The 14,724-nt window shown below is 37.7% G+C and overlaps 2 protein-coding genes across 5 annotated transcripts; one reads left to right on the top strand and one right to left on the bottom strand.

The window, feature by feature from the left end:
* The first annotated feature begins 1,065 nt into the window (after positions 1–1,065).
* On the top strand, positions 1,066–5,015 carry LOC117614427 (transcription factor bHLH74). Of its 4 annotated transcripts, none has more exons than XM_034343232.1 (9): positions 1,090–1,445; positions 2,479–3,119; positions 3,224–3,454; positions 3,547–3,612; positions 3,705–3,773; positions 4,004–4,075; positions 4,174–4,317; positions 4,400–4,481; positions 4,564–5,015. In XM_034343232.1, the coding sequence occupies exons 2-9, from the start codon at positions 2,508–2,510 to the stop codon at positions 4,587–4,589; spliced, it is 1,302 nt and encodes a 433-aa protein (XP_034199123.1). In that variant the 5' UTR covers positions 1,090–1,445; positions 2,479–2,507; the 3' UTR covers positions 4,590–5,015. The 4 variants fall into 4 exon arrangements, with proteins under 4 accessions (XP_034199124.1, XP_034199123.1, XP_034199122.1 ...); XM_034343231.1 differs by having other exon boundaries at positions 1,617–3,119; XM_034343233.1 differs by having other exon boundaries at positions 1,066–3,119; positions 4,567–5,015.
* Positions 5,016–6,182: 1,167 nt separating this feature from the next.
* On the bottom strand, positions 6,183–9,830 carry LOC117637050 (probable xyloglucan glycosyltransferase 12). Its single transcript, XM_034371806.1, has 5 exons — positions 8,592–9,830; positions 8,157–8,465; positions 7,676–7,966; positions 7,473–7,586; positions 6,183–7,353 (listed from the first exon to the last, which is right to left on the bottom strand). The coding sequence occupies exons 1-5, from the start codon at positions 9,351–9,353 to the stop codon at positions 6,727–6,729; spliced, it is 2,103 nt and encodes a 700-aa protein (XP_034227697.1). The 5' UTR covers positions 9,354–9,830; the 3' UTR covers positions 6,183–6,726.
* Positions 9,831–14,724: the final 4,894 nt, after the last annotated feature.

The raw sequence follows: 14,724 nt of genomic DNA, 5'->3' as shown, positions 1-14,724 counted from the left end.
TCACCCCAATTACTGTTTATCTTTTCAATTTCAATATGCAAACAAAACCCCTTTCAAACCCAGAAAATAAAATAAAAAAAACTTGAAAGCCAAGATTTTGATCTTGTTTTTCTGTAGAGAGGAGAAACACTTGTGTAAAATGAGAATAATACTGTTTTGCTATTTCCAATCAATTATATTATTTTATTTGTGATTAATTTTTCACGTGGCAAACCAATTACTGTTATCCTCGTTTTACATAAGTTTTTTTTTTTTTTTGGGGTCTTGAGAGGTGCTTTGTTCTAGCCCTACCACTTTGAAATGAGGTGACGGGTATGATCCAGTGTGAGTAGTGAGTACCCACATTGATCGCTGATCAAGTTAGGTGTACCATCCCTATCATCGTATCTACCTATTTTTATTTGATTTGTAGTCCTTATTGTGGGTCCCTCATTCACTAAACAGAGATTAAAAACCCCACTTAAATAATTTACTAAACAATATTTAATGACCCATTTATAGAATGTAGTGTGTCACACCAGATCATGACCTCGGAGCAAATTAGCCGCTATTTTCGGAATAATTTTTGGTTTTTCCAGCAAGATCACAACCAGGCCTAGGAGGGTTGACCAGATAATTTGGTTTGACCAGGTTTGTTGGCTAATTGGCTGAGGGCAAAGCAAAACACACAATAATATACTACAGCTGGAAACCGTACCAGGACAAGGAGGTAAATTGATGATTAGATTCCATTATTCCTTATGTTCCTGAGGGTCAGAGACTCAAACCCCTACAAAGTAAAAAAGAAAAAGATTACAAGTACTGCCAACTAATATTAAATTACTTGAAGGAAATTGAGGTACCAATCCCTGTTATGCAACCACAGCCTACACTCTCATTGTGGTCCCTTGATAGACATACACCTGTCAAGTGGGGCCCACCAAGTGAACAAGTGGAAGGCATCTTTGACAGGGAAGACATATACTAATCAGAAATCTAATGGTGCACAAGGAAGATTTTGTATGGGCCCCAGTGAATTACAGTGATGTGCAATGATGTAGATGGAGGATGATGGAGGTTAGGAGCATAATGAGCCTTCTCAAAAGAAATGAAAGGGGGTTAGTTGGCACTGAGAAAAATGAGTGTGTAACAGCAAAGAGAGGTCTGTTAGAATAGTTGGCAAATGTGTCAGTAAAAAAAAGTATGTCAAAGATGGAAGCAAGCAAAGCTTGGCCTTGAAGAGAAGAACCTCTTCAATTTTAAATGAAAGAAAATACAGGGGGAGCCATTATTATAATTGATAAATTGTAAAGAAAGAAAGTTCAAAGTAGAGAGAAGAGAAATTACAAAGAGTAAAGTGTGGAAGGGAAAGAGATTAGGTTCTGTAATAATTTTCCAACAAGAGCAGTTGGCAGTAGTTAGTCTGGTCTTTTAAAATCATACATGTCACCTGTTAACTTGAGCAGGTAAGCAAAGTCTCACTCTTTCTATGTCTCTTTCTAGCTCCATAGCTCTCTGCATTGTTTTTTATCTATAAAGGTTGGAACTTGATGCTTCCTTTGCTGTTTTTGAAAGTACCCAATTGGTGAATTGGGTTTTTCTCGTCGAATTTAACCAAGCATTTGATGCTTTTGAAGGTACAATCAAAAACCCAATTAAGGGGACTGCTAAAACCCTGTCCGTTTCAGCTCTTGCACAATTCAAGTAGAATTTGATGCCTTTTGGTCTTTCTTGGGTACCCATCTGAGAATATCTCAAAAGGGGTTCTGTAACTTTCCTTTTTCTTGGTTCTGGATCTTTTTTATTCAAAACTTCAGCTGGTTGTTATTTCCTTATTATTAGTAACTGGCAACCATATTTTTTATTATAATCATTCATTGCTTGAAGCTTGGAGTGATTCTCCCCAATTTTGGTCGTAGTTGAAGAGATTCAGAACCGTTTTCCATCAATCAGATTGATGTTTGATTGAGTTGAGGATATGAAATTTTAGTTCACCCCTATGCAAAAGAGTAAAAGGGAATCTGCTTTCTTTTTGTTACTCTGGTGAGCTGTTACTTAGCTAATGTCATTGTTTGTCTATGTCTACTTTATGCTCTGAAAGGTTCACTTTTCTTGTCTGTGGGGAGCATTTTCTTCCATTTTATATTTTTTCCTTCTCCGCAATAGAGTAAGCTTGATCCTAGGGTTTTTGAAAGGAAGAGGAGAGTAGCTGGTACCATATAAGATTTTATGCCTGATGCACTGGATTTATCCTTTCACTTTGTGTCCATGGGATTCTGCAACGAGAGGCATCTGTTGTTACTTTAGCACCCTCTCAGGTCTATAAAGCTGCAAAGGTTACTTGTTCCTTGTCGAGTCTGCAAGATATCACCAGTCAATTTTGGTCAAAGCCACCCACTTTGGCTTTAGTTTCATAGATTTCTTGTGTTTCATTTTCTATTCGTAGCCCTGGTCTTCGCCAACTGTTAAGTGGGGTGTTGTCATTTGAATAATATATAGGGGGACGCCATAAGCTTCTGAATTCAGAAATGGGTGGTCATGACAGTGAGGATGGGGGGTTTCAACATAGAAATGAGGGAAGTCTGAATTGCCCATCTTCAGGGATGAGCACAAATCCACTGCCTGAAAAGGTTTCACAAATAACAATGAGCTCAGTATCCATGTTTAAGCCTTCAAATGGAGCTGACCCTTTTTTTGGTTCTGGTTGGGATCCAATTGTTTCATTGAGTCAGAGTGATAATTTTGGAGGTTCTTCAGTCGTTTCTCACAGAGAATTTTCCAATCCTCCTTACCCCGTTGCGTTGGAAAATCCGGGAATGAGTAGCACCTCTCACCTTGTTCAATATCCATCTGATTCAAGCTATGTAGAAATGGTGCCAAAGCTTCCATGTTTTGGAAGTGGGAGCTTCTCAGAAATGGTTGGTTCTTTTGGCCTATCTGAGTGTGCTCAGATTGCAAACCCTGGGTGTGCTGCGAACTATAACCCAAACAGGGAGGGGGGCCCTGAGATGACTTCAACAATTGGCGCCCAATCTCATGATGATCGCCAAATTTCGGAAGAGGGTGCTTTAGGATCTTCACCCAGTGGAAAGAGAAGGAAACGAGTTCCTGAATCCAATTCTGCATTCAGTCCAAATAAGGTAAATTGAGCTATGATCAATTTGTATCAATTGGGATATTGATGATTCTGTTTCCCTTCAATACAGTGCCCTAGTGATCATAATTGCTTTGTTATCTGTACTAGAATGCTGAAGGGGAAATTAACAAGGATCTGTCTGGGGAGAGCTCTGATTATCTGAAAGAACAAGATGAGAAAAAAGCAAAAGTTGAAGACAACACAGCTGCAAATTTGCGCAGTAAGCAGATGGGCAAACAGGCTAAAGAAAGTTCTCAGAGCGGAGATCCAAAGGACAGTTACATTCATGTTAGAGCCAGAAGGGGTCAGGCTACAAATAGTCATAGCCTCGCCGAAAGGGTATGTTCTCATTACTATATATCTGTGTATCAAATTTCAAGAAAATCTCCTATTCTTTAGTTTATTGATGCAATGAAAGTTTCTGCTTGCAGGTTAGAAGAGAAAAGATTAGTGAGCGGATGAGATTGCTTCAAGAACTTGTTCCAGGATGCAATAAGGTATTCAGAATTTCAGAGTTGGTCAATATTCTGAATGATCTCTTTATGTTATATAAAATACTGATCAATTAGATAACCAATCAATTTTCAAGATTACTGGGAAGGCTGTAATGCTTGATGAGATCATCAACTATGTGCAATCTCTGCAACAGCAAGTTGAGGTAAGATATTCTGCAATCTAAAATGAGGAATTAGCTCCATGTTTTGTAAATTGAAATGTATCTGCGTAGTCATACATGTATAGGTGCACTGCATCTTCTGCTAGTTGAACAGAATTACAGCAGCTGAAGTTAGAGAACCATGTGCATAATTGTAAAATATTAGTAGCGTGGTTTTGTAGCTCCTAAATGTTCTATGATTCAGTGAAGGTTGTCTTTCTTTCATGTTCCAGTTTTTATCAATGAAACTCGCGACAGTCAATCCAGAACTCAACATCGATATAGAACGGATTCTATCCAAAGATGTGAGTTCACCCTAGTTACTAGTCGATAATTTTGTCATTTGCTTCAATACTATTGGGTAAATGTGTTAAACTTGAGCTTGGTTTGCCTTTGTTTGTAGATTCTTAACTCACGAAGTGGCAGTGGAGCTATCTTCGGGTTTAGTCCTGGAATCAGCTCTTCTCACACATACCCTCACGGTATGTTCCCAGGAAACTTGCCAAGTATGCCAAGTTCAGCTCCACAATTTCCTTCCTTGCCTCAGGTAATTTGAGAATCTTCAAATCATGCCATTATCATCCTTTCGATTGACATCTGTTGATTTAATAGTGTGTGCGGTTTTTCAGACTGTGTTAGACAGTGAGCTCCAAGGTCTTTTCCATATGGGTTTTGATTCTAGTTCAGCTATTGACAATTTGGGACAAAATGGTAAGTAACACAACTTCATGCATGCAATCACTGGAAATTTATGTCTCACATTCTTCTTACCTTAACATGCTATCATGTTCAGCAGGCCGCTTGAAATCAGAGCTATAAGTTTGGAACAGATATTATGGTCTCCTCCCTCGCAACGGATAATTCAAAATTTCAGTTAACTGTATTTGACTCAGTTAGAGAAGAAGAAAAAACTGGAGGAAAAAAAAAAAGGAAACAAAAGAGGAAGGTTTTTCAGTTGTATAGGCTCTCAGTTCCTAATTGTTTGTTCTTCGAATTTTTAGCAGAAGAAGATGACTTTGTTATATTACCAAAAAAAAAAAAAATTGTGTATAATCAGACAAGGAAGGCAAGACTTTGATTGGTGAAGATGATTGTTTGTAACTTTGTTATTGGTGTTTGTAGAATAGGATTATGCTTGAAGTTTTCAGAGGGTTTTTGGGGAAGAAACCGTGAAAGAAATGTTTTTATTTTCTTGTAGAGTGCATCATGATAAGAAAATAGATGTGGAGTAACAGATTGTTTTGATATTCATGTAACTTCCTCAGAAAAATCTCCATTTTATTGCAATAAATTATGAGTTATGTTTCTCCAAGTCGGTTTTAGTTGTTGATTTAATGCCTTTTTGAAGAGGGAAAAGACAAAAGGTACCCCACCAGCGAATTGAGACCAAAAACAAAACAAGAAAACAGTAGTTTCAATTTCATGGGGTACTAAACTTTTACTTTCGCATCAAAAAGAAAAAAACTTTATCTATTTTGCTAGATATTTGTGAATTATCAGATAAAAGCAAAGCAATCTTGGTAGCTTCAAGTCCTGTTTCAAGTGAAACTTCCTTCTTCCAAGTTTTACATGCAAACCAAATATTCACACAAACAAGTAGAACAAAAACAAGTCAGTTTCTTTTCCATACAAGTAAAGAGATTGATGCTTCTTCTGCAATAAGATGATATCAAAACCAGTTGACGAAGCAGCAAGCAAGCAACTCTATCTGTGCTCTCTCTCTCTCTCTCTCTCTCTCTCTCTCTCTTGTGGGTTGTGGGATTGCGATGCGATACAGCATGTAGATGATGCAGTTTCATGGTAAGAACCAGCACAACACCAATTAACACGTCAGGTCTGGTCATCATCTTATATCGTCCGAGTCTAAGGTTCATTATTATTGCAGCAGCCCATCACGTTTCTAGCTTCTAGCTTTTTACCTGAGAAAAAAATTCTTCACACCTTGAAGAAACAGACAGCTCACTTGCCCATCTCTCTTGGTTGGTTTTGATCCTTTTAACCGTGTTTCAGTCCTTTCTCTACTTATCATGAATTGGGAATTAAGAGAAGATCATATCGTCTTGAAGTCGTGTATATGAAGTCTGTCTCAAATCTTCAAAAACCAAAAGAAAAAATTGTTGGAATACACTTATCATAACATAAATCATGTAAGTAGTTGTTGTCGTGACTGTTTTGACAGGTGACAGAATTGAAGTAGGATATCACAATTACCTAATTGTTTTGAGTACTTTTGAGTTTAGACATCTGAAAATCTTTAATCTGGTCAAAAATCTTTAATCTGGTCAAGGCATATCAGACTTTTACTGATTATATATTATTTAAAACTTGTTATCTGGTTGGTGTTGTGCCAAAAGAACCCACTGCTGGATGAGCTGAACATTTAATATAAGAGCTCATTCCAACTTTTTAAGCATCCAAGAACCTCAACCTTGTGAGGAGTTGTTTCCATTTCTGACGTTACAAAAATTCAACAAAAAAGAGAAGAAACCTATACTATTTAGGCTATACTTGATCAGGTGATGGAAGAAAGCATCCAGAAGAGCATCAAGAAGATGGCCTTGAAACTGTAAAGATGTTGTGTTTGATGTTTTAAGGACAAATTTTCTTACAAAAGAATTGACTACAAACAAAAGAATCAAAATAAATAGAAAAAATAACCAAAACATTTAATATGTTGAAGGGCATCTGTGTTTCTGAGTACCATCTGCGTTTGACCAAGATGACATCCTTTCTCCATATAGCACAAACTATTCTTTTCCTTCAAGGTGGTATGTGATGGGGAAGTCTGGAGGGTGGAGGACAAGCAAGAAGGAGAGTACTCTCAGTCTCAGCCCTCTACAACCTTCTCTTCCAGACTCTTCTTTCTGGATTCTACTTGGATATGGTTTTACCACCCATGTTGTCTGTGTCTACTTTAGATCATCCATATATCCCTACAAAGTTTATTACTTTCTCTTCACTCCACCTGCTCACCAATTAGGTCTAAACCAACCAGCAGGAACGATATCCCCTGAAACAACAAGAAGTAGAAGTGGATGCCCTGAGCAGACAGAAGGCTCCTTGCTGAAGCCGTTAGAAGAAGAAAAGCCAATGCCAGCTCCTTTGTATATATTCTGTTATGCTTCTTCTTCCTGGAAGCCCTTTGCTCCTGCTGTCTAATTTCTTCCTTCATTTCGACAAGATCCGGCACTGACACCCCTCTTTGATGCTTTGGCTCTTTCTCAACTAAGGAGGCAAGATCACCTTCTGAGGAACGACCGGATTTCTTAGTCACAACCCACTCATATGCACTACCAAGCTGGAACAGGCCGGATATCATAGCATTAAACTTGGTCACAGACATGGTGTTCTCAAAGAGAAGGTAAGGAACAATGAAAGGAAAGGCTTTTGGGGCAGGGAGGATGTTGAGAAATGACATGGTAGCTGGGATGTAACATACAACCCACGCTGGTAGCTCAGCCTCTGGGATGAACATTGTCATGGGGAGAATTATGCAAAAAAGGGTAAAAGAATAGAAGGGCAATATCAGTTTCCGGAGCAGAAAGAAGAGAAAGATCAAATTGAATTTCTTGCCAATGCTGATCTGTGACAAGCAAAGTATGCGAAACGTATTAGTGAACTATAATCCACAATAACTTTATGAACAAACAGCAAAATAGGCCTAATTGGACAAGGAACAAGTAGTGCAAAAAGTATATATACCTTGGATTTTACGATATCAGGCAAACAGAGGCGAAACAACTGCATAGGCCCCGAGTGCCATCTGTGCTGTTGTTTCCGATAAGCTTCGTAAGATTCTGGTAGTTCACACTGGCACTGAGCACAGAGATAGCACTAACCATTAGTCCACTACTGAAACAGAGTAAACTCACTTTTAACAGACATAATTTGGGACAGAATTGTACCTCAACATCATTGAGGAAAATGAATTTCCATCCATGAAGATGGGCACGGACAGCAATGTCCATGTCCTCCACAGTGGTCCTCTCCAACCACCCACCAGCTTCCTCCAAAGCCTTTATCCTCCACACACCAGCTGTCCCATTGAACCCAAAGAAATTAATGAACACACTATTCACTTGCTGCTCTACCTCAAAGTGGAATGACAAATTAATGTTCTGCAGCCTTGTTAATAGGTTCTCATCTTTGTTCACAAAGGACCACCTAGCCTGAACCAGCCCTAGGTCATCATTATCCTGAAATGCCAACAAAGGGTAGAATTTTAATTCAACTGATTCTAGTAATCGTGGTTTGCTTAAGAATAATAATTAACAGCATCTTCTCATTAGAAGCATGGATTCTACATGATAATGTAGTTCGATCACAGAGATTATTACAACCCAACAAAGACAACAAACCATAACAACACAATTAACAATTACATACCTTGAAGTGAGGGACTGTTCTCTTAAGGAAGTCAGGGGTGGGCTGAAAATCGGCATCGAAAATGGCCACAAATTCATAGTCTTTGACATAACTACAATTCATTGCAGACTTGAGATTACCAGCCTTGTATCCATCTCTAATCACTCGATGCCGATACAAAATGTTGGCTCCTTCTTGCTGCCACTTATGGACATCCTCTTTGATCAGAAATTGGGTTGTTGGGTCATCAGAATCGTCAAGAATTTGAATCAACAGCTTCGATTTCGGCCAGTCCAAATTGCACACAGCAGCAATTGATTGCTGATAAACCTGATTTTCAAACTCTACAGTCAGCCAAAAGCAAAAGCAAAAGAACAAAAACAAAAGATATCTCTACCAGCAAAGTAAGTGTACCTAACACAAACCATAAGAGCTATAAGTGAGCTTGTAATTTACCTCCTTTTCATTGCACATGGGGATCTGAACAAGAACCATAGGGAAATACCCAGTCTCCCCAGATTCAGGATCAAAAGCACCTTCTTTTGGGACTGGTTTGATCTTCTTGAACCGGATCCAGAAACACCCCAAACAGAGGATTAGTCTATCCAAGCTCTGAATCATGAAAAGCACAATGCAGGCACTGGTTAAGAACTGAAGTGGAGGAGCAAGATACTCCACACGTATCAAAACCCACTTCGAATAGACCCAATCAAACACTCCCTTCACCCCCATTGGTGAAGCCCACAAGTACTCAAGCTGAAGATGTGGTGAACCAAAGTGCCAACCTTTAAAATAAGCAGCCACCTCAAAACCCAACAAAATCAGAGACAGCCACAGAAACATCTTGATGCAGAAATAGAACCTGCTCCTTACGGCTGGGTTCTCGACTGCTCTGCCGCGGCCGATGGGCTCGACGTCGGTGTCGGTGTCCGTCCGACCCGAGGCCACACGGCGTCGTATTGCGGACGCAAGGCCCAACATTGCGGAGCCGAGAGAGGTTAAGCAACCGGCGGCTCTGTGAGCTTTGAGGAGGAGGACCCAAGTGAACTGCTTGGCGTTTTTGCCTCGAACTCGACCCGGTGACTCAGAGATGAGGAAGTCCTCCTCAGAAGGACCTTCGAGCTCAACCATGGACCAGTTTGGGTTCTCCATCTTGACCACCACGGGCGTGCCTCGGTGGGTGTCTTTGTTAGACCACCAGCTGAAGGAGGGTGCCATTTCCGGTTTCTGGGGTCTGATCTCAAGAACCCAGCTGAGAAATGAAACGTTTTTTCTCTATTTTCTTCTCGGTAGAGCCAAAACCCCTTTCGACCGCTTGAATATGAAGAGACCCAGCAGGCAGAAAAAGGCTAGAGCTTTGATCTCATTGTCAGAGAGAGAGATGAAGATGGACGCGTGGTTGATAAAGCAGAGCAAGGCGTCTCTAAATCATTGTGACATTCGGTGACAAGTTATAAGACAAGTGATTTCCACAGAGAGAGAGAGAGAGAGAGAGAGAGAGAGAGAGACAAAGAAAGGTTATGACTGTGTGTGGGGCTTGAGGCCAAATGTGCTACCATTCAATTACAGCTTGCAAAAGAGGCCTCGGAAGCAATAAGAAGAGCAACGAGAAAGAGGAGAGAGAGAGAGAGATGGTAACAGCTCAACACGTCTTTGATTTTGATTCGGAATAAATAATTAAATCAAAGAGGGGAGGAGAGAAGAGAAAAACTTGACAAAAACTATATCAAAATATTCATATGAACCCACGTTCTCGAGTCAAAATCACAAAGCCTTTTTGAAACTGATATTTTTTACCATAACACCGCCAGATTTTCTTTCTAAATTCACCAAACCACAGAACGTTAACCCCCCGGCTGATTTGGAAAGAAAGAAAATCACAACAATCATGGATTAATAGCTAATTTGGGTTTCACAAACAAAACCCAAATACAAATTCAGAAAAGGGAAGGAAGAAAATGCGCAGATTTCCGACAATGACAGACAAAGTTTGTGCCTTTACTATTTTTTTTGTTTTTACGTTTTTATTGGGGTTTTCCTCCTTCACCTACTCTTTTCAAACGATGATAAAATCAGCAACAACCAACAACGTAAGCCCTAGCCCTAGACTTTTCCTTCTCACAACCAAAAAGAAAAGACCCATCTTTTTCTTTTCTTTTTTCTGTGGGGTTACTATCTGCAATTCACAAAAGGGTATACGAGAATTTACAGAGATTTTCCCGCGTGGACGAGGATATCAGATGCTTCGCTCGTCCTTCCAATTCCTGGGTTGCTGCTTCTCGTGTGAATTCAGAGCTCATAATGAAAAAATCCAAACGTCTTTTACCATTTCTCTTTTTACTTTTTCAAGTCTTAGAAAATGGAAATTATAATAAGTGAATAGTAACAATAAAAATAAACAGACGAAAGTTCAACGAGAAAGACAGGGTGACGATCTAACCACCACCAGCACCAAGTGCGTCTTTGATGCGACAAAAGTGAGGAAAAAAAAAAAAAAAAAGGTTTTTATTTTGGTTTTGTTTTTAGTTTCATAATAATTATTTTTTTTGTTTTATTTACTGTGTAATGGATGTTATTAGAATTTTGTTGGACGAAGAGGAGGGAATGACCACGTCCCTCCAGACCAGTCTCGCTAATTCGAAGCTTCAAATGAGCTGGTTTAGTTAGAGACAGTGCTTTTGGACATCATCCACGCGGCGACAAGAGCGTGCATCACACTACCGAATGATAATTTAATTTTACTAGATTGTATTTTGGTTTATTCATAAAAATAGCATAAATTTCAAAAGGGTAAAGTGATGAGCAATAGTGGAGGCACCGGTAGATAATTAATGAGAATTCAAAATAATTTATTATGAATCATAGTTCAGAAAGATAAATACTTCAACGACTTTCGTATCTTAGTAAATAAATCATCATATTTAGCTATATTTAGTTGGTTATTGATGAGTATTTTTTGAATGTGGTAAACATGATATACCAAAATTGATATGACATTTATTTTTCAGCAGTGAGTTTCAAATTTTGCATGACAAATGACATGCAAAATAGCGCATGGCTGTCTGATTTTATGTAATTAAACTAAGTTATGTCAACTTTATTACAATGATCTACTAAGCTCACTTTATCATAATCTATAAATATTTATTTTGTTACTTGAAGTTGATTCATTATTTCCCTCATGATTCCAAAGTCTATTAAAGAAACTTTACGAAATATCAATTAGCCTTTGGTTTATTGATATTTGTCTTCATTTGATTGAATGATAACTCACATGGATAGCGAAAACGATATATATTTGTGATGAGTTCGATACCTTATTAGTGGTGATTCAATCTTGTTGTGAGTGTATTAACCAATTGTAAAAGTATTTTGTATTATCTTATCGTCTGTCCAAAAAAATACTAAACAAGGGAAAATCGAGAGGTTTAATATGTTGATTAATCCAACTAATGCAAAATTATTCTACAAACATGATTTACGACGCGCCCTCTGCTTGCGAGTTCACTAGTGTCTGGCGCGCCATAAAAAATTATAATCGCTAGGACAACATACGATAATACAAATGGTCTAAATTACCCTCGCCTCCTCATTACCCACCGACAACTTTCAGTTTATGAACGGGGGATAATTACGAGTAAATAATACTGAGCACCAGGCTGTTACGGTGGTGCTCCTATGCTGACGCGCCACACACTAACAAATCTCGTGGCGTAGGCATGTCAGTAAAGTGAGAGCAGCAGCGAGCCATTTTTCAAAATTCAAAAACTCCTCCATCAAAAAAAAATATTTGAAAAAATGTCTGGCAGGAGATGACTGGGACAGAGTGCATACATACAGAATAAGGGTTAAAACTGTCTTTTTATTCCACTGACAAGAATATAGACCATTTTCCTAGTAATATTGAGACAAGGACGAGGAGTGAAAACTGTAAAACAAATGGTCCGTCGATTCTTGGGAGGTATAACATGGACCGTCGATCTTGACACAAGAGATCGATGAGTTAGGAACACAAACCACACGTGACAACCAGGTTTTTCATAAAGTGTGTGCCACGATGGCCGAATGAGTAGACACGTGGAATGGCGGTGGTCCTCGGTCATAATTGGGTGCCCACCACAACCCGCAGTGACTGGCCTGGCCACAGCTCTCTTTGAGTAATTCCCGGCTACTTGCCACATCATCCCACCCACTTCATATGAAAAACGTTCCATCGTTTTTTTATAGATGAAAATTTTAAACCCATGCAATGAAACGAGATGCACGTATTATTACGTGAGTGACATTCATAACTCATTACACCAACCAAACTATTTATATTCTCATTACAGAATAAGCATTGTATTTCTTTTGTGTTTTTTTTTTTCAATACCAGTGATACCTAGAGAATGAAAAATCTAACATGGAATTTCGAGTACATGGATTATCTAAACTATAAATCTTTTGCACGTACGTATTTTATTTCACTTCTACAATTTAAATCATAACATGTTTCTGGAAAAACAATAATGTTAGGTCGCACTGTTTGGTTATAACATTTCACAGAAATATATGTCATGCATTAGGACACTAATGACTGAATTAGTATTGTATTATATAACTAATGATATTTAAACGGCGAAATTGGCTTTGGAATAGCAATGATAATATAACTTTTAATTGTGGATGACAGCTCCACTGTGACTGCTTTCGATTTTGATTTCTTCTTCTTTGTTTTCTTTTTAAAATTCTAAAGAAGAAAACAAGTAACACACAGAGAATTATAGAAGTTTTAATTCAGCAACGGATTAAACAAAATAGAAAGTTGTAAAAGTTGGAGGACATGTAGGTCCATGTGGCATTTTCTATCTTTAAATCTAATCAAAGATTAGGTGATAGGTGCGATCAAAGAGCACTGCATTCAATCCATAATTAAATGCGTTAGGGATCATAATGACTGTCCAAGTGGCAGGTTTAAAGCAGATTCGGAGTACTATACCTCCTAATATTATAGTTAATTGATAATTAATTGTATTAGTAACATTAGTTATATCACAATGATATGTAACTTGTATCTCTGTGTTTTGATATCATATATATTATAGGTATAACACTGCGCTTTATGTAAATCAATCATTAATCAAATATTACAATATAAAAAACCCATTTGTTTTAGCAAAATTAACTTTTAAAAGCTTACGACTGCAAGAAATATCGTTTGGACTATTTCGTCAAATTGTTTTATATATTCAAATTCAATGGGTTGTCAAATATTCAAACTTCTAATTTTTTTAAAAAAATTGAATAAATGGTTGTTTGCTTGCTGCACTGGAAAAATGAGATTCGAAGTGTCAACCACGAATTGACATGTCGTTTTCTGATTGGTTTAAATCATCTAATTGTGCACTGCAAACGTGCTGATTTGTTTTTGTGTTTGGATGTAATGCTGTCCATGTCTTGTAATTCCCTCTCATTTGTTTCTTTTTTCTATTGTGACTCATGACTTTTGAGGATGTCCAGACAGTCCAAGTTCATTGTCGTTCTTGTTGGAGATGGAAATGGGCCGACTGTAATGATAGGTATAAAATTGCTCTCAAACAAATTCATTGCTATTATAATCCAAGTCACAAATTTTTACTTTATTTTTGCACTTCTTCTATTATTGGCACATCATTAGTGTGATGATATGATGCCATTTCTCAACAATCCTTCATGCTTTTACCGCAAAAAGGATGAGATAGCAAACAAGTCAAATACTCAACATTTCATTCTGTCTAGTAAGATGGGAGGTTTTGTTAAGGCTAAGGATCCAATACAACCTAGTTGACTGCCATATACATTTAGCTATAATTGGGAGAGGGTGTTCCATTAGCTTCAACTCGGTTAGCAGGCATTATATTTTATCAGTTCAACAATAAACGAAATCGCGATTATCAGGGGCGGTCCTACACCTAGGGCAAGGTAGGCTGTTGCCTACCCCAAAATTTTCAAAAATTAAAAATACCCATATAAAATAGGCCAACCCATGTGAAACATACAAACCATTGCCCACCCATGTGAAACATACAAACCAATGCCCACCCAAAAAGTAAGCCATATGTATGCATAACTTAAAATTTCTCCTCTTTAATTTCCTACCCTAAAATTTTAAGATTTTCTATATGACAACATTGAATTTTCTATGTGTTCTAATCTATTCTATAGTTTACTTAAAGAATGAATTATAATTTGCTGACTATGTTGAAATTAATTAGATCTTTGATTTTTGGAATTTTGTTGAGATGTTTGATTTGATATTGGTATTTTTGAGATGTTTTGATTTGTTGTTGGTATGTTAATGTTTGATTAAAGGCATTAATGTTATTATGAGAATTTATTTGATTTTTTGTTGGGATGTTGTATTAAATAGGTTATCTTTTGTTATGTCAGATCACAATCCGAACTCCAAGAAAATAAAGAATTTGTTGGAATTTTTTTTTAAAAGAAAAATAATAGTTTTTTTTTGCTGTACTTTTATTTATGTATAGATATGCATTTGAGGGTAATGCTCATTACGTTCTCCTACTAGGTGTATATTTTTATATATTAATAAGATTCACTCATAACTTCG

Source organism: Prunus dulcis, chromosome 1, assembly GCF_902201215.1.
Source record: "Prunus dulcis chromosome 1, ALMONDv2, whole genome shotgun sequence".
In the NCBI taxonomy this organism is placed as follows: Eukaryota; Viridiplantae; Streptophyta; class Magnoliopsida; order Rosales; family Rosaceae; genus Prunus; species Prunus dulcis.
This window is presented reverse-complemented; position numbering and strand designations above follow the sequence as displayed.